General features: G+C 35.9%; 1 protein-coding gene across 1 annotated transcript in view; it reads left to right on the top strand.

Annotated features, from left to right (window-relative positions):
• Positions 1 to 20,874, top strand: part of LOC127427733 (CLIP-associating protein 1-like) — a 90,212-nt gene that overhangs the window by 39,414 nt on the left and 29,924 nt on the right. Inside the window, exons 16-31 of the mRNA XM_051675522.1 lie at positions 131 to 208; positions 2,289 to 2,456; positions 2,566 to 2,612; positions 3,945 to 4,115; positions 5,006 to 5,113; positions 8,893 to 9,051; positions 10,553 to 10,660; positions 12,080 to 12,139; positions 12,766 to 12,869; positions 15,272 to 15,295; positions 17,815 to 18,059; positions 18,515 to 18,578; positions 18,702 to 18,704; positions 18,820 to 18,983; positions 19,181 to 19,259; positions 20,460 to 20,603. Of these exons, the coding sequence (XP_051531482.1) occupies positions 131 to 208; positions 2,289 to 2,456; positions 2,566 to 2,612; positions 3,945 to 4,115; positions 5,006 to 5,113; positions 8,893 to 9,051; positions 10,553 to 10,660; positions 12,080 to 12,139; positions 12,766 to 12,869; positions 15,272 to 15,295; positions 17,815 to 18,059; positions 18,515 to 18,578; positions 18,702 to 18,704; positions 18,820 to 18,983; positions 19,181 to 19,259; positions 20,460 to 20,603 (1,726 nt within the window). The remainder of the gene's footprint in view (positions 1 to 130; positions 209 to 2,288; positions 2,457 to 2,565; positions 2,613 to 3,944; positions 4,116 to 5,005; positions 5,114 to 8,892; positions 9,052 to 10,552; positions 10,661 to 12,079; positions 12,140 to 12,765; positions 12,870 to 15,271; positions 15,296 to 17,814; positions 18,060 to 18,514; positions 18,579 to 18,701; positions 18,705 to 18,819; positions 18,984 to 19,180; positions 19,260 to 20,459; positions 20,604 to 20,874) is intronic.

A 20,874-nucleotide genomic window follows, 5' to 3' on the forward strand; every position in this document is an offset into this window, starting at 1 on the left:
CCAGAATCCGGTTTTGAGAGGTCTGCTGGGACAGCCATGGGACTGCTGTGGTGGAGTTTTGGCAGAGAGGTTGAACGGACACTGTATTTATATTGCATTAAACGTTGTTTTTATGTTTTTGTGTCTACAGGCATGTGGCTGTTCTCGTGGAAACTATTAAAAAAGGAGTACATGATGCCGATTCAGAAGCAAGATCCGTTGCTAGAAAGTGAGCGTTTTCTGTATTTATACTGTATAATAAAAACATGATGGTTACTGTCCAGATTAGCTGCATCCTAAATCGTGTACTGTCAGAATATGTACTGCAGTTGATGAAGGGAGCACTTCTCGGCCTGTAAAACAGTACGATTTTAATTATTCAGGTGAGTTGTATGAATAGAATATGAATAGGACATATTTCATCCGTGAATATGGCTGTTGTGACCTGAGTATATGACATAATAGCAACAACCGCGAAAATAATCTACTTTGGTTTTGTTAAACAAGAACCATTTAGGCACAAGGAACTTTCTTGGTATATACTGTACATCACTTACAGTTGAGAAGAGCCATTCGACTCGTGGTTCACTGGCATTCTTTTAAATCCAGCATTTTAAACGTGACATCTCCTCAGCTCCCATGGGATTATGGGACAGTAAATTGTCCAGTCGTCAGTTTCTAATTTATGCTTTTATGAATAATGAGGATTCGGACATACACTACTCCACTGGCATACTGTTTTTAGCATACTTTATAGAGGGGTAGTATGCATGTTTGGACACAGTTAACGTATTTACATAGAACTGATCACTAGAAATCTTGCACAATATTGATGACCGATTATTTTTGTAATGGCCAATGACAGGGCATAACAGATAGGATCTGCTGACTTTTTTAGCATTTTCTGTGATAATTTTCTGAGAGAAGATCTTCAGAATTCTGCAAAAAATATTTTGACATAGATTTTGTTGTGACCGATAACCGATATTCAGCCCTGGACTTGATCAAAAGACTTAAATCTCTGCTGACTTTTGGGAGAAAATCTCTGGAATTCTGCGACATATAGATTTAGACATGGTTATCACTCCACTTTTATGGATAGTAGAAATGATTTAAGAATGGACTTTTGGGTGATACAGATTGCAAAGAATTTTGTTGTTGCCGATAACCGATATTCAGACCTAGAAATGATTTACAGACTGTTTTTGTGGGTGGATTTTCCCCCTTTTTCTCCCAATTTGGAATGCCCAATTCCCAATGTGCTCCAAGTCCTTGTGGTGGCGTGGTGACTTGCCTCAATCCGGGCCTGAGACAGTCATAGTGCGTGTGGAGGCTTCACACCATCCACTGTGGCATCCACACACAACTCACCACGTGCCGCACTGAGAGCGAATCACATTAGAGGAGGTTACCCCATGTGACTCTACCCTCCCTAGCAACTGGGCCAATTTGGTTGCTTAGGAGACCCGGCTGGAGTCACTCAGCACACCTTGGGATTTGAAATAGTGAACTCCAGGGGTGGTAGCCAGCGTCTTTACCACTGAGCTACCCAGGCCCCCCGTGATTTACAGATTTAAATCTGTGCTGATTTTTGGGAGAAAATCTCTGGAATTCTGTGACATATAGAATTAGACATGGTAAAATGTGTTAAAGAGAGCTAAAAGTACTCCACTTTTATTGATAGTTAAAATTATTTAAGAATGGACTTTTGGTTTATACCGATTGTAAAGAATTTTGTTGTGGCCGATAACTGATATTCAGCCCTAGATATAATCAAAAGACTTAAATCTGTGCTGATTTTTGGGAGAAAGTCTCTGGAATTCAGTAACATACAGATTTAGACATGGTAAAATGTGTTGAAGAGAGCTAAAAATACTAATGATAACCAAAACGCAGGCCGAGACTGAAGCTGCAGACTTTTTAGAAAATATGTTAAACGGTGATGAAAGAACTATGCTCTTATTAGTAGCTAAAAATATTAAATATTGAAATGTGTAGAACGTTTTGAACAACAAGCGTTCCAATTCTGTGGAACTTTTTAGTGTAGTTCTTTGGGCCTCCTGATATGATTACAAATATTATGAATCTATAATGTTTTACCTGCTTATTTATGAAATACAGTATGTTCACCTTGCAGCTCCAGTCTAGAATTTTAAATGCTTCAAGTAAAATCTGGCATTGAAACTTTTTAAGTACAGATGGTTAACTGTTTGGTAGTTTTGAAAGCTAGTACAAATTGTAGCCTATACAGTTTCTGTCTGTATTTGCATGAACATTTATGCATTATGAATTTGATCATTCCATTGTAGATGTTACTGGGGTTTTCATGCACACTTCAGTAAAGAGGCGGAGCAGCTGTTTCAGGCGCTGGAACTGAGCTATCAGAAAGCGCTTCAGTCTCATCTGAAGGGTTCGGACAGTATCATGTCTTTGCCGCAGTCCGATCGCTCGTCTTCAAGCTCACAAGAGAGTTTAAAGTGAGAACATCTATTTAATATATGTTTATTATCGGTTTTATGAACCACTCTGTATTGTGTCAATGAGTTTTCACACTTGAATCATTGTGTTTCTTTCACTCTTTTGTAGTCGGCCGTTGTCGGCTAAAACGCCTGTCGGGAGCAACTTGAGCAGAAGTGAGAACATTTTATCTGTCTTATAAAGACAATTATGTGTTAAAAAGCAGTATAAGAGCAGTACATCTTTGTATGCAGAGAGTTAGTGATGAAAGATTATAAACATGAGGATGCAAATACTGTAATTTTTGAATACCTATCAAACAGAAAGAAAGATGCTATATTACAGGAATTGTGCAAAGTATTTTTTATTTAAAGGGGTTGTATCATGAAGAATCAAATCAAGTTTTCCCAAACTTTTGAAACAAGCCGCTAAAGTTGATTTTTTTAACAAAATCTCTTATCATTTCAATTTGATCTTTACAGTTTCAGCAGCACATTTCTGCACAGATTGTTTTATGAATCTGTCACAATGTAATGCAGATTTGCAGTTAAAATTGGAAACTATATTGAACCTGACAGCAAACCCACAGCTCGTGTGTAAACGCAGTAAACAGTTGTTACTCATTTGACATTTGTAGAGGGTGTTAACATAACTCTTAAGGCACACAAGCCAAAAATGACCAGAAAAGGGTCATGAATAGGGATGCAACAATGTATCGGCTGCCGATATTTATCAGCCAATTATTGAGGCAAATTAAAACCATTGGCAAATCAGTTATTAGGATGACAAAGCCGATATGAAAATGTGATGTATAATTAACTAGTAACACAATTTGTAAAAACTCCAGTAATAATAATAGCCACAATATCTAGTAGAGTTGGCACTCCTAAGAACAAGTAATATTATTTCTCGTTCTCACATTGAGGAAAAACCAGCGTTACAGACATGACAGTTGTGAGCGGCACTTAACTGTACATGATGAGGGAAACCATCCAAAACGCTTTGAAACCAGCAGACATTGACTTCTTAGACATTGGTATAATATCCATTAATGCTGCATGATTGATTGAATTAAGATTCAAATCACAACATGGCCTTGCAAGATTACTAAACCTTAAAAGGCAGCATTTGAAAATATAGTCTCATTAAGCGTACCAGTCAGCATTGTGTGAGCAAGCGGCGCACTCTAGCGGTCTGGATGGTGTTATCCATTATACCATTATAATACAGAATTTAAAAGGGGGTTTAAATAAAAACTTTTAAGTAAAACAGTGATCTGATGACAAAATAAGGTAAGTGGCAAAATATCGGTGGCAGTATCAGCCTATAGGCTCTTGTTAATATCGTATCGGCCAAAAGTTTTCATATCGGTGCATCCCTAGTTATGAAAAGCTAAATTATGACTTATTTTGGCACAAAAAAAAAAAAATAATTTAGTATATAAGTGGACCACAGTAACACCACATGGTTTTACACACAATAATATCACATGGTTCTCTCTTTCTCAGCTAAAGCCGTGAGTTCTCGTGTGTCATCCACGCCAGGCTCACTGCAGCGATCGCGCAGTGACGTCGACGTCAACGCTGCAGCCAGTGCCAAGTCTCGAATGCCCACCGTACCCGCTGCTGTCCCCTTCAGCTCTGCCGCAGCATTGCCGCCCGGCTCCTACGCCTCACTGGGTAAAACAGACATACAGAAATAAAGGGAAAGAAATCGAATTTAGAGAGATGCAGAGCAGATGGGTGGATGAAGTAAACGAGAGAAAGTCTTCAAAAGTCTTACGATAGCTTTGCGTGAGAAACCGATTGAAATGTAATACATATTTCCTTCCCATCCTCTCACACGCACTGATGCTAATGTCTGTTATTCACTTCCTCTGCTTGTATTTGCTCAGATGCCACTAATAATGTGGAGGGTAAGATGTGTGTGTGAGTCTATAAGTATATTTATTTGAGGTTTGTGTCTCATGGACTCCCTCTGTTGTGTTCTGTTGTATAATGTTGAAATATTGTCAGTCTAGTGCTCATTTGTTAACTGTTTGCATGGACTGTTAGTGCTCTAGAGTTTCAGATACTGGAGTTAAGATTCTTTAATCTGTTGGTTATTGTGGATACTGGACTGGGGAACTTTTCGTTGACTGAAATATCTGTATTTCAGCATCAAATCTTTGTAAATCTCCAGAAATAAGTGCAATACTGTATTTTACTTACATACATAAAAAGTCTTGCTACGGTATAAACATTCAAAGCTTGTATGCATCAAGCATGTTTGTCTGAGGTTGTAATAATCAGCTGAAGTGGGTAGTTTATGTTTAAATCGTTGTGTTGATCGGTCACAGATTATAATCAGATTAGTTTGTTTACACTTTAATTAGCATGATTGTCTCTAAGAATGTTCACAGCATATTTGTTCACTGTTTCTCTCAGTTTTGGCTTGTGGAGTGTCAATATTGTCGATGAGTTGTGTGTTCATACTCTTGTGCATGAAAGTGTCTCTTTAGATTTAAAGGATGATACAGTTTTTGCATCAGTTTTGCCCTTGTTTTTGCATGTTTTTCATCTGTCTGCAGGCCATGTGCGCACAAGACGACAGAGTTCAGAGACTGCTGCTGGGGGCGGAGCCTCTGCAACAGACAGCAGGGGGAGGAGCCAAGCCAAAGTTGTGTCCCAATCACAACGTGAGTTTGCAAATGACATCATGCTGTTCTCATGCCCCATACTGGGTATCAGAATTATGTACAGGATTTATATCAATAAAGGATGTCATATATGTCAATAAAGTATCCATCTTCTTCAGAGAAACTACGAATATTGGATATTATTAGGGAAAGGTCACCCAAAAAATTCTGAATCACTTATTCACCCTCATGTTGGATGACTTTCGTTCTTACGTGTAACACAAAAGGAGATGTTTTATTGAATATTGCGGGCCGTCTTTTCAATACAAGGATAGTTGATTGACACTCACTTTAAAGGAATATTCCAGGTTCAATACAAGTTCAGCTCAATCGACAGCATTTGTGACATAATGTTGATTACCACAAAAATTAATTTAGACTCATCCCTTCTTAAAAAAAGAAGCAAATATCGCACTTACAATGGAATTGAACGAGGCCGATGTTTGGTGGGTTTAACCCTTCTATGGTATTGAAAAATGGCACCTCCCTTTAGTATTCATGGTCATTTTTGACCAGAAGGTTTAGATGTGTAACCCTTTTTTTCTTCTTTTTTTTTGATGATGATAATGAGACCATTTATTTTTCTCTGAAGTAAGAACAATAAAATTATGCATTTCTTTTGTACATGTACATTTCTAAATGTTACCATGAATTTGCATATACAAATAAGCAAATAAAAAAAAAAATCAGAACCTACACTTCTATAAGTTGAAAAAATGTGACATAAATTAGAGGCAGATTGCTGCCATCTGGTGAACAAAATATAAATAACATGACTTGATAAACATGTGATGCCAGGAACAGCCAGTAGATGACTGTAGACACATACTGTGTAGTCTGATGGCTTGTTGTAACCTAATTTTATATTTTATCACAAGATATGCATTTGGATATATATTTAGACATTATCAAACTATTATTTGTCAAAGTTTAGCATTATAATATTGATTTGAAGTGTCAGTTTTTGCAATTAATGTCATTATGCTTCAATCAAACCTGACCATGGTGTTACAAAGAGAAGACACAGAATAAGAATTTTTCTACCAATAATTTATTTCAAACATGAAAATGTAATAACTCAAAGTAAATGTATAATAATGCCAAGAAAATGAACATCAAGAAACAGAAATGAACTGCATAATTCTGAAAATTCAATTAGAGTATAAAGCAGAAGAATCAGTGTAAACATTTAGCAATTTCAAACTTTCTTTAGTAAAAATTTATTTTGCAAACATTTTCAATGGTCGGTCAATTTTGACCGCGAATCCCAAAGGTGTTGCTTTTTTTTTATGACCACTTAGACTTATCGAATCAAGCCCAATTTATTAAATTATTATTATTTTTTTTGTATGTTCAGATGGCAGATGGAGGAAAAGTCACCAAATCTTGTACTGCTCAGATAAAGGAAACCATTTTTATAAAATTTGGTAAAAAAAGACAGGATACCATAGGAGGGTTAAAAGGCAGAAAAGTTAAGCTTATAATTTTATAAAAGCACTTACATGAATTCTTCTGTATTTTTTGAGCTGTAAAGTTCTTTAAATCGCCATTTTTACGGAGGTTTTAGGGTTTACGACATTACGTTGTCATGGCAACGAAGTTGTAAAATTGGCACTAACTTTACACCAAAAAGGTTAGTAAGCAATTTTATTGCACTGAAATCATGTATAATGTTTATGTCTTGTGTCTATTCTTATGTTTAAGCATTGGCCCCATTGACTTCCATTGTAAGTGCCTCACACATGGGGGGGGGGGGGTTTGTAACTCCCCTCAGTTATTAATGCAAAATTCGTTTATCGCCACAATTTTTTTAATGCCGTTAACATGTAAAATGACACTTTCAATAAACCATAGTTCACGAGAAGTGAGTCAATTCGTGCAAACACCGCTAATGTCACATGCATTGCCGTCGTTAAAACAGGTGGTAGGAGACATTATGCTGAGACCTGCGTCAAGCATTTTATCAATGTAGCACAGCAGTAGAACATGCCCGCAAAGCACAGATAGAGCTCCTAATATTGTAACCTCATTCCAGCAGCAAGACAGCTGACATTTGTACACCAGCCTTGCACTGCGAGCGCAAAATGAAAGTTTGAGCGCGAGGCGATCATCTGTGTTCTGCGACTGCTACCGGGTCCCTGAATAACATATAACGTGCGAGTAAGGGCAGCTGGTGGAGTTTCTGGTGCCCCCCCAGGGAGTTGGTGCCCTACTCAGACTGTGTAATATGCGTATAGGGAGCAGCGGTACTGATTTCCGGCTAACGGAAACCCTGCTGCTGTCTCCAAGTGTCTCTGTTTGATAGTGCACTAGCCAAAGCAGAAGTGGGAGACATTGCTGGAACCCTGCAAGTAATCTTCCCTGTCATTAACCCATTTAATCCCACTGGGACTGTCAATTGTAAATGACAGTGCAGACTGTCAAAACTCCAAAAAAAGAAGCAAATAAATCCTGTCATAATACACTTACAACTACCATATTTTGTACATAATTTGAATTGAGTTGTGCTGTGTTCATTTTCTGTTGTTCAATTCTGTTGGTGGGGAAGGTTTTGTGTGAATGACTGAAAAATACATCCGGATGAAGTATATTTTGTCCACTCATGTTTATAAAGATATTGCGATTAATCGTGATTAACTACAACAAATTATGCGATTAATCGCGATTAAATATTTTAATCGTTTGACAGCCCTAGTTCATATCAGTGAAGATATGAAGATCAGACACATCTCTTTTCCTGTTCTGTGTCATTAACATTAGCATGCTTAACAGTCACTGGTTTGTCATGCTGATATCATGGCGTGTCCAGTGCATGGACTCATGGGTAATGTAGTTTCATCAATCTCTCACTGTTTTGCATCAAGGATCCAGATCGGCTAATCAAGTGGGGGGTAAAACTCACGGTATGAAGGAAAACACATGGATTCACTCCTGCATGTTTCCCATCATGAAAGCATGGATGTGTTCAGAATAGCATACTAGCATACTACTCTTACTATCTCTGCAGTGTGTACTTTGTTTTCCAGCACATCTGAAATTGCTGACTGAAATTACATTTTTAATGCTTTTCAAATAAAATGACCGACTCCTTTGTCTTGCTAAGGATAATTTCATAGCTAGCATTTTATGTATACTAAATACACTTAATTAAAACATGTTCTCCCACTTTTTGCATAATTTGGCAAAATTACTGTTTGATTTAAAATTTCACACAATAAATATTGAAACTGTTTAGATGATCATAGTTTTAAACATGTAATAGTTTGTATTTTTATAATGTATTTTCATAGTTTAATATTGAAAGTCTGGTTCTGAAGGCTAAAACAGTCAAATCTAGACATAGAAGACATTTGAAAAGTACCAAAAATAAATGATGAAGTCCTGGTGAAAAGTTCCCAAGTGAGACCTTTAATGAGACAAAAATAGTTGAAATCTGTTTGTTTGAATAAAAATCAACCCCAGGGACAATAAAAGTTACCAAAGTTGAAGGAACACACACACTTTGGAGTATTTAACCATTAGAATGCTATTATTCCGTTCTGAACACTGCGAAAGGTGCATCACGACCTGTCCAGCAACCAAATGTTATTGTGTTTCAATGTTCAGTTGTTTTTATTAATAGTTTGTTGAAGTCGTCGTCTCTTTGTATTTGTGTTCACTCCATGTGCTGCTTCGCCATCAGCCTGTGATTTATCATAGATATATATTGTATTTATATTGGCATTTACATTAAATCAATTCACTTTATATTCATTGTCTTATAACTGTGTGTGTTATAGCTGGCAGTCGCTCTAATTCACCCCGGAGGCTGTTGGCTCATTCTTACGGAAGAACTGCTCGCGTCACTGGATCCAGTGGAACGCCGTCAGACAAACGCAATCATATTCCCTGGAGTCACGGCTGCAGTCGAGAGACCAGCCCTACTCGCAGCAGAGAGGGTAAAAAATATAATACATATAAATCAGTGTCCACAATAGTATGTACTTACTGTACAGTATACTAGAGGTTTGCACGGGCATTAAGTTAAAGCCCGTACCCGAGACCATGTGACCCGACTGTCAAATTTAAGCACGAACCCAAAATTGCTCACTCTCTATCTTTTCTTGTCCAAGAATTATAAAAAATATGCATAAAAATAACACATTTCATTTATTTGTACATTAATTACAAATACAAACCCGAACACAAAGTTGAGCCCAAACCAGGCCCAAAACTTGTTTGCCGGATCCCGTCGGGCTTGAGTTGGGTATCAGACCTCTGTAGTATGTACATGTAGTATGCAACTTTTTTTTTAACATATTCAATGTCTTTTTTTTTTTTTTTCCAGTTAGCTCTCAGTATGCCTTATTAAATAGTATTTATTGTCCTAAAAGTCTTGAGCTATTGTTTGATTTGTGAGCTGAAGACTTGTTGAATGTTTGTCACATGGTGTTTAGTTGAATTTCAGCACTGGATATGTTTTGGATGTTTTTTTTTTTGTTTTTTTTTTTGTTCAACTTCAGAACAGTTTGTTTACACACATTTGTTATTTTTATATATTTAATTTGTATATTTTTATTTATATAAAATACATTTTTATATATTTTATAAATATATTTTATTTATATATAAAGTTTAAAATTAATATTAATTGAATTAAAATTTATATTAATATTTTTATTAATATAAATATATACAGTATGTAAAATATATTTTATATTTGTTATATTTTCATCTTTTATTTTTCTTGATGGAGAACCTGTTGAATAGTTCAACAAAAAAGAATGTTCTGTGACCATTTACTCACCATCATGTTCTTCCAAACTCGTGACATTTTTCTTCTGTGGAACAGAAAAGGAGATGTAAGGCATAATGTTAAGGTCGATTTATACTTCGCGTCGAACAAATCTACGCCGTAGCCTGACATGCACCTCTCCAGAAATGTCAGTACGCGTTGCCTCTACGCAGACCACAACAGCTTTGATTGGTCCGCTTTGTAACCACAGACGCTCCTCCAGGATGATTAAAAAAAATCTGAGGAAGCGTCACATTTTCTCCGGATTATTTTAAGATCTCTGCATCACATCACATTGTATTTGGGCTTGTTTGAATCAGGAGCATCTGCTGTTTTTACACCAATACAGAACTATAAATGCAAACCACCTCATAGTTCAACGCGTTGAGGTTACGGGGGAGGTTCGACGCAGAAGTCTAAGTAGGCCTTTAGCCTCAGTCAACATTCACTTTCAGTGCATCTGTTTTTCCATACAAATGACAGAATTTTCCATTTTAGATGTATTATCCCTATAAACATCATATTTTGACTTACACCTCACCTTCTGAGGTCTTTAAAACTCTGCGATTCTCTGTGCTGAATCAAACCTGCTGTCATGTTCTACCTGCACATGTTTTCCTCTCTTCTGGCCTGCAACTGTACTGCTGTATGTGTGTATGTGTCAGTGAGGGGCAGTCGAATCCCGAGGCCCAGTATGAGTCAGGGTTGTAGTCGTGATACGAGTCGTGAGAGCAGCAGAGACACGAGTCCGGCTCGAGGGTTCAGTCCGCTGGGTAAGACACCCAACATCACACTAGATACCTGTTGGGTTTAACTGCTGCAATTTAGTTGTTTGTGTTTAAAGGGGTCATATCACACAGTTTGTTTTACAACACTTTTTTTCCCTGAGGTCTATTTATAATGTTAGTCAAGTTTTTTTGTGCCAAAAACAGCCATAATTTAGTTTTTCATTTACCTTTTTTATGCCATCTCTCTGATGCCTACCATAAAACAGTCCGTTTTTTGCAGCTGTACCTTTAAGAAATGGCCCCTTTGCATGTGAAATGAGTAACAACACTTTGTTGCATTCACACACAGGCTGCAGGTTTGCTGTCGGGCTATAGTTTTTACTTTTAATTGCAAAGCTGCATGATATTGAGACACATTCATTAAACAGTTTGAGCTGAAATGTGTCAATCAAACTGCAATGATCAGGGATCTTGTTAAAAATAAACTTCAGCGGCTCATTTCTAACATTGGGATCCTTCAGAAGGATCTGCAGAGCTGTAGGTGCTACGCACACACAGGAATAGCACAAGGTTTGGCGAACTTTCCCTCATTTTACTCATGTTGTTAGTTCTTCTTGTGGTTATAATTGTATTTATCTTGCTTCATCATTATTACCTCACCGTGACTGGATCACCCAACAGGCGTCAGTGTGTAAAAATGTACAGTCATGGGTGGACGTATTTATCACCTGTCGTCAGAGAGATGTGGAAGTCGGTTTGGCAGCTGACAAAACGTGTTTAGTTTCAATAAATAGTATTTTTGGACTGGGGAGCAAGTTTTGAGTTCTGAAAGTTATCATGTGTTTACATCATTCATTAAACTTGTTCAAGAATCAAGGAAAAATATATTTCTTGTGATATAATCCCTTTAAAAAAAAATTGGATCATTTCTCTTTCACCTTTTATTTTGTCCTACAACTCTAAAATCCAACCAGTTCATTGAATACATTTAGTTGTTAAATGGTGTTAAACATTTTTTTTTTACCTTTGTTTTCTTTTTTTTTTTTAAGATTTACACATTTCAGTTGTACTCAAGTGTAAATTTCCACCCAATTGAATTAGTGTACATGTTATGAATTCAGAATACATTTGAAGCATTTAATAAAAAATAAGGAGTATGTACTTTAAACACAGTAAACATTTTTTTATAAATTTGGTAAATGGCAAAGCAACTAAATTTGCTTTGGCATTCATTGAACCAATTTTATTCTTGGCAAAGTTAAGCATATATAAATAATGTAATCTAAACCATTTGTTCAAGTCTTCTTGGCAAGGAATTTTTTTTTTTTTTTGAGTGTGTGTGTGTTTGTGAGCTAAAAGAAATATATACAGGTGATGTGATGACAGGACAAATGCAATTATGTTTAACTAAATGTAAAGGTTTGTTTCTGAAATGTGTGTCACATTCTTCCTGGTCGTTTCCAGCATCCCACAGACACTCACGGTCGACGAGCGCGCTGACGGCGGGCGATGGCTTGCAGACAGGTGACTTGCATGTCATCCGGGTCACGGCACCAGATTTCAGTTTAGCAGAATATTTAACAGGGCTCATGTCAAATTCAGGTTTAGAGCATTTCTCAGCAGAATGATGTAGTAAATTATGACCTCTGTGTGTATAAAACTCATCCACATGGTGGTGCCAGACGCCACAATCACAGTTCCACACAGAGCTCTTGAACTCACTGACAGTATAACAATACAGCTTATTTTTCCTGCATGCCAACTGGAAAATGATTTCCACTGTTTATTTGGTTCTTTTGTATCTTTTTGATTCATATTTGTATGTTTGTTTGATTGTTGTGCTTTTTTTATTGGGAAATATGCCGTTTTTGGACTGATTAGGATGTCAGTTTTACATTTTGTTTTTGTACTTGATTGTTTTATGTTAAGTTTCCTGTAATTTATTGATTTTTGTTTTAATTTATTTTGATTATTGATTGATTGCAGTGTTGTTTTATTGCATGCTGTCAAATTAATTTATAATTTATTTTTAATTTGCATTTACACAGGGTTGTTTGATGTGATATTAATTAAATAGACGCATGTTATGACAAGTGTTATTTGGCTGATCAAAACATTTCACACGAGTATACTAATCTTCTCTCTTTCAGATCGGTTTGGTCTGATTCATCACGCTCGTATCTCAGCGTCTGTTAACGCCATGCGGATCTTGAACACGGGCACAGAGGTGGAAGCTGCTGTAGCAGACGCTCTGGTGAGATTCATCACAATGAATTCATAAACTCATACATACTGACAGTATCCCTGTGCATCACATATTACTGTTTAAATGCTCAGTCCCGAGATAAACGAACCTTTCACAAATGAATGTTTATTTACTGTATGTAAATTGTTAATTGCTGCATTTTAAACATTTTCTGTTTACTACATGCAAAATTTTAAACTAACAACTTTATCAGCTGAAATAATAATAATAATAATAATAATAATAATAGTAATACTAATACATTTTATTTGTATAGCACCTTTCATACATCAAGTGCAGTTCAAAGGGCTTCAGACATCAGAAAAAAAAAATATTTATAATATATTTAAACTATAATAAAAAAATTAAATACAATTTTTTTTTATGAAATAATAAAGGAAAAAGAAAACATATATTCATACATTTCAACCAAATGCTAATTAAATACAAATGCTTTTTAATCAGGGACTAAAAACGAAATGTTTTTCATTTCGGTTCGTTTGGATCAAAAACTGTATTTTTTCGTTCCGGTTCAGAGGTTCCGCAGCCTCCTTTCCAAAACGTTACCGTTCAGAACAAAATAAAAGATCGGTTAATAACGTTCTTTTTAAAATGACAGTACTCCGTACTAAAGGGGGGTGAAACACCAACTGCAGTGTTGCCAGATCTCGCAACAGAAACAAGCAACCTGGTCTGGAAAAAACAGCTCAAAATAAGCCACTTTCCTCACCAAAATAAGCAAAAATAAGCAATAAATGTTTTTCCTGTGTGGTGGATTTATCGGCATAGAAATAATAACAAGCATAGAGTTAATTAACAATTAAGTATCATTTTAGTTACAGATCTGCTTCTCAGTCAAAACCTGACAGCATTGAATCTGTATTAATGTATCATATCTAACAATAATTCAGTGAAGACTTGGAAACAACTGAGAAATGTACTTTTTACCAATAATTAATGTTTTCCTTGTATCTTAATTAGCCGTGTATTTACACTATATGTAGTAATTATACATAGTTGATAAAAAGGTCTTCATTCAGAGAATGTGACATCCACAACTGTGTGATGCAGCAGTTTTCTTCAGGATTAAAGCACGTGTTCCATTTTTTCGGGCAACATGAATTGTAGTTCCAAAAATGTACTGTGATAAACCCTTTGACCTTCGGTTTCATGAAAAAATGATCGGAACAAAATTAACTGGTTATAACCGGTTACCAGGATTTAAAAATAACGTTTTCACTCCGGAACAATTGAAAATCACTTTTCACAATTTAGTTAGTTTTCGGTTTTCGTTCCTTGAACCGTTTTTAGTCCCTGTTTTTAATACAAAATTAGTGGCAATTTTTTTTTTTTTTTTTTTAAGTATTTAGTCAGCAATACTACTGTACAACATGTATTCAATATTTATTATATTCAATATTCAGTATTTATTATATTCAGGATTTATTATATTCAATATTTATTATATTCAATATATGTTTTTATTATAATGAATAATTTTTGTTGTTCCTTTTTTTGTTGTTGTGTAATTTCATGAAGATTCAGTGTGTATAATATGGTTCAATATTGTTCAAATATCCAGTATACTTTCACTTTTCACTTTTATTGTTGTTGTTAAAAATATATATATATAGGCTATCACCCCTGGAGTCGTGAGTTCGAATCCAGGGCGTGCTGAGTGACTCCAGTCAGGTCTCCTAAGCAACCAAATTGGCCCGGTTGCTAGGGAGGGTAGAGTCATATGGGGTAACCTCCTCGTGGTCGCTATAATGTGGTTCATTCTCGGTGGGGCGTGTGGTGAGTTATGCGTGGATGCTGCGGTGGATGGCGTGAAGCCTCCACACGTGCTACGTCTCCGCGGTAACGTGCTCAACAAGCCATGTGATAAGATGCGCGGATTGACGGTCTCAGACGCAGAGGCAACTGAGATTCGTCCTCCGCCACCCGGACTGAGGCGAATCACTACGCCACCACGAGGACTTAAAAAGCACATTGGAAATTGGGCATTCCAAATTGGGAGAATTTCTTTTTTATATATATATATATATATATATATATATATATATATATATATATATATATATATATATATATAATAAGAATAAAAGTCTGCCATTGCAAGTTCCATATTTGGTAAATCAAAAAATATACTTTTGTCGTAGTGTACAATGATTTTATTTCTAAACTTAACCCTAATGACTAATTAATATGAACTATGAATTGCGTAGAATTATGCCTGACAACATAACTTTTGCCATAGAGCATAAAATCTGCATTATATTTGTCCAGAGTTCTGTAACGTTGAGGTTTATCACTCTAGATTCTGAATAATATTCATTATATTCTTGACCTGTATGACTCCTGATATATTGTGCTTTTCCTATCTGCATGTGTTTGTGTGACCTCATCAGCTGTTAGGAGACTCCAGGAATAAGGTAGTTATTATTTATTCACATTTAACTGTGTCACTTTTCCCCATCAATGCTTCAACATCATTGTTTCACTATCTGTGGTTTCATTTCATTTTAACTGATGTCTGTGAGATTACCGACAAACCCATAAAGCCGGATGCAAATGGATTTTCTGTACATGGGTGAATCTTACAAAAGTGTCAATAGTAAGTCCAAGTCATAATTCACCCAACAATCAAATGAAAGACATAAGAAATTCTATCTGAAGTCTATTTTTAGGAGCAGTACAATTTTGTACATTGTGACATTATTTTCATGACCATTAAGCACATAAAAAATATATACACTGATGGCCAAAAGTTTGGAATAATGTACAGATTATGCTGTTTCGGAAGGAAATTGGTACTTTAATTCTCCAAAGTGGCATTCAACTGATCACAAAGTATAGTCAGGACATTACTGAAGTAAAAAACAGCACCATCACTATTTGATAAAAATCATTTTTGATCAAATCTAGACAGCAGCCATCACTCCAACACCTTATCCTTGAGTAATCATGATAAATTACTAATTTGATACTAGAAAATCACTTGCCATTATATCAAACACAGCTGAAAGCTATTTGGTTCATTAAATGAAGCTTAACATTGTCTTTGTGTTTGTTTCTGAGTTGCCACAGTATGCAATAGACTGGCATGTCTTAAGGTCAATATTAGGTCAAAAATGGCACAAAAGAAACTCATCAGTCTAGAAATTCATCAGTCAATCATTGTTTTGAGGAATGAAGGCTATACAATGCTTGAAACTGCCAATTGAAACTGAAGATTTCATACAAAGGTGTACACTACAGTCTTCAAACACAAAGGACAACTGGCTCTAACAAGGACAGAAAGAGATGTGGAAGACCAGATGTACAACTAAACAAGAGGATAAGTACATCAGAGTCTCTAGTTTGAGAAATAGACACCTCACATGTCCTCAGCTGACAGCTTCATTGAATTCTACCCGCTCAACACCAGTTTCATGTACAACAGTAAAGATCAGATACACTGTGATCAGTTGAATGCCACTTTGATGAATAAAAGTACCAATTTCTTTCCATAAGAGCAAAATCTGAACATTATTCCAAACCTTTGGCCGCCAATGTGTGTGTGTGTGTGTGTATGTGTATATATATATATATATATCATTTATATATATAATTTTACTTTTGAGTTTATTTTATGATTCTCATCAGATTAATTTGATTACTTTAATGCACTATTTTTTATATTTTATTATGATAAATTCTATTATAAAGTAAAATTAAAGATAGTACAACAAATACCACCAGGATGTATAAATACAATTTAAATTAATTAAATTAATATTAATAAATATTAACCCATAAGCACTGTTCATCATTAAATCACGTTCCGTTTGTTCCCGGTCAGAAGTGACCAGAAACAACAAACGTGCAGTTTTTTAAATTTTTATAAAAGAAATGTAACAACTCTAACTTCAGTCATGTAAAAGCACTAAAGTTGTGTATTTTGGGTGGGTTTTTGTGTAATTAGATCTTTTTTCTTTTTTTATTTAAAATTATTTTTTACCTATATGACCTTGAATTTGACCTTGAAAATGTACTTTTATGAATATTTTCTAAAATATTGAACCAATAAATGATATACCGTTTGAAAGCTTAAAGTCTCAAGAATCAAACTGTGCTGTCCATGTTCACAAAATAAAAACCAGATGAAATTACAAGTATAAAAACTAGATGGATGCAGAGAGCTACTTATTCATCCCTGAATGAATGGAAGATAATTTCTAGATTTTGCCACAAGTTTTTGCAATAATGCCATATTATTATTACAGTCAACACTATAGGTGTTACAAAAAAAGGACATATATAGAGGAAGCATCACTTATCATTTATTTGTGTGTGTGTGAGCGGACATTGGGTGCAGATTGCTTCCAAAAATTATCTGAAATGAGTAGAATAACAAGTAAATACATTTATCCCTGGTTGTAACAAGATGAATGAGTGTGTGTGTGTTTGTGTGTGTTTGTTCAGCGTTTTAGATGTGTTATGGTCTCACCAATTCATTTTGGTGTGTGTGTGTTCTGCATTGTGGCTGATTTATTGATTTTTTTTTTTTTTTGTGCCAAATTTATATTAGGTGTCTTTAACAACTATGTACTAACATTACAATAGATACAATACAATATATTTATTGTGTAACTACAAATTCTCACAAGATTCACATTTGCTACTACTGATGTTGAGGTGCTGTACGGGTAGATTAAATAGAGTTGGGGGTAAAGTTAACAGTGTAACTACAGATGTAATTAAATGCAGGACCTTTAAATACAGTACATACAGGTGATTGTTCAAAACACAATAATGACCATTATCCATTTCATGCCACTTTTATATCAAATGAACATTAGCTCCTTTATACAGAATCTGCATGCATGGTTTTATAATCTGAATAATAGTATTTCAATTAACGTTCTGGTTTGTGTAATAATAATAATTTATTCATCCCTCTCTGTTGTAGGTGAGACCGATGCGCCGCCGTTATGAGTCTCCTGGCATGTACTCTGATGACGATGCCAACAGTGACGCGTCCAGCGCTTGTTCGGAGCGCTCCTTCGGCTCTCGTAATGGAGGGATCCCGCATTACCTGCGGCAGACGGAGGACGTGGCTGAAGTTCTGAATCACTGCGCCAGCACCAACTGGTCTGAGCGGAAGGAAGGACTGCTGGGGCTCCAGAACCTTCTGAAGAGCCAAAGAGTCCTCAGGTACCAAATTCTGAGTTCTGCTGAGGTGCCTTACACATTTGACCCAAACAGTAAAACCGTAAACCTGTAATGAACAGTGATTTAAGGGTTAATTGTTATAAAAAATGATATCATATGGCAAATCATCTTGATGGTCCTCAACATTTTCATCATTTGCTTCAAGGTAAATATACTTTCTGATTCTTCCTTTGATTTTGGGGTGAAATATGACATGGACACATTCTTGACAGGTTTTGTGAGATTCATAAATAAAGTCTGGATGTCTAAATGTTTTTATAATATAATATATACAGTTATATGTAAATATATACACAAATATGATGTTTTTGTGTGCTTAGAAACTGGACTATAAATCTACATTCCTAATTGGTAATTAAATTATGTAAAAAAAAAAAGAATAAATGCAAAGACAGCTTTGAGATGTCATTAACCTGACCACTGTTGCTCTATTTCAGTCGTGTAGAGTTAAAGAGACTCTGTGAAATCTTCACCAGAATGTTTGCAGATCCTCACAGCAAGGTGAGATTTCATATGAACAGCTATTCTATCAAAATATGTGATATATGTGCATGTTTACAGCCTCTAATGCTAATGACTCGTTTGTGTTTCATGTTCTCGTGTTGGTTTGGACTGTTACATCAGAGAGTAAGTGTGTAAAACTCAAACAAATACCACAAATATAATATTTATAGTCAACATATTTGTAGAAATACTAGCCAAAAGTACGTGTGCACACTAATATGTCTGTGTTTGACGGCAGGTGTTCAGTATGTTCCTGGAGACGCTGGTGGATTTCATCACCATATACAGAGATGAGCTTCAGGATTGGCTGTTTGTGTTGCTCACGCAGCTGCTGAAGAAAATGGGGGCCGATCTTTTGGGGTCCGTTCAGGCCAAAGTCCAGCGGGCCCTAGATGTTACCAGGTCTGAACCGGCTTCTCCATCCTAAACCAACTTTACCAATTGAAACGAGTTTAGTTTGATATACATTATACAGTTTTCAGGAGTGTGCAAGCGAACAAACCAAGAGTTGACTTCATTTGATTCTGTGAAGTCTTGAGTTTGTGTCTTGTAGCAAACGTTTTGTTTATTTTCTTTTTTTTTGTGTGTGTGTTTCAAAGGGATTCGTTTCCATATGATCAGCAGTTCAACATTCTGATGAGATTTATTGTTGATCAGACACAGACTCCAAACCTCAAGGTTGGTCACGTCTTTATTTTGTCATTTCCGAGTTGATTCTGAGAGATCTGTTATGATCGTGTCACGCGAACTGTTGAGTTGATCGCTTAAAGGGATAGTTCACCCAAGAATGAAAATTCTCTCATCATTTATTCACCCTCATGCCATCCTAGATGTGTATGACTTTCTTTCTTCTGCAGAACACACATGAAGATGTTTAGAAGAATATCTCAGCTCTGTAGGTCCATACAATACAAGTGAATGGTGGCCAGAACTTTGAAGCTCAGAAAGCACATAAAGTCAGCATAAAAGTCCGTATGACTCCAGTGGCTTAATCCATGTCTTCAGAAACTATATGATAGGTGTGGGTGAGAAACAGATCAATATTAAAGTCCTTTTTTACTATAAATTAGTAGGTGGTGATATGCACGAAGAATGCAAATCGCCAAAAGCAAAAGAAGAATGTGAAAATGAAAGTGATTTATAGTAAAAAAAGGACTTAAATATTGACCTGTTTCTCACCCACACCTATCATATCACTCCTGAAGACATGGATTAATCCACTGGAGTCTTATGGATCACTTTTTTGCTGCCTTTGTGTGCTTGTTGGAGCTTCAAAGTTCGAACCACCATTCACTTGTATTGTATGGACCTACAGAGCTGAAATATTCTTCTAAAAATCTTCATTTGTATTCTGCAGAAGAAAGTCATACACATTTGGGATGTAATGAGGGTGCGTAAATGATGAGAGAATTTTCATTTTTGGATGAACTATTCCTTTAAAGCCAGGCTCCAAAATGTACTTTTTGCCACAAAGGTGGGTGAATTGAGAGAATTTACTGGCCTTAAATACAGTATTTCTAACTAATTCATAATGAATATTTACATGAACATTTATGGCTGTTTTGTTTGTACCAATGACAATAAAATAAAATAAAAAATTTGCTTTTGTTTCCTTTGTATATTTGCAGCAAATAGCGCAGATCATTGTGTCATACAAAACGTCATGTAAATTTGGCACCAATTTGCTGTATTTCCTTTTTATTTTAATCTGATACGGCTTATTCCACACAGTCAAAATTGATCGCACACATTGTTATCCATCAAACGCTCCATCAGAGATTTCTCTAGTGTGTAAAAGACCTTTAAAACTAAAACAAGAAAAAACTATTTCACCGTCATCCAAACCTTTAAAGTGTGTGTTTATGTGTATGTGTGCAGGTGAAGGTGGCGATCCTGAAGCACATTGAATCTTTGTCGAGACAGATGGATCCATCAGACTTCGTTAATTCGAGCGAGACTCGATTGGCTGTTTCTCGAATCATCACGTGGACAACAGAACCAAAGAGCTCAGACATTAGAAAGGTCAGTGAGTTTTACTGATTAACCATGATGTCACTACTGTTTTCCCTTTTCCAGGACGTCCAGACTGATAATATTTCTTCAGAATCTCATTTCTCTAGAATTCTCAAAGAATTTGAATATGATTGAGATCCCTTTTCCACTGAAATGATGCTGGTGTTCGGCAGGAGAGATGTACGAACATCTCCAACAAACAGTTCCTCTCGGTTTATAAGTTGAACGATGACGTAACTGACTACATCAAACTGCCTGCAAACAAGCATGGCGCATCGTG

This window comes from Myxocyprinus asiaticus, chromosome 37 (genome assembly GCF_019703515.2).
Source record: "Myxocyprinus asiaticus isolate MX2 ecotype Aquarium Trade chromosome 37, UBuf_Myxa_2, whole genome shotgun sequence".
Taxonomy (NCBI): Eukaryota; Metazoa; Chordata; class Actinopteri; order Cypriniformes; family Catostomidae; genus Myxocyprinus; species Myxocyprinus asiaticus.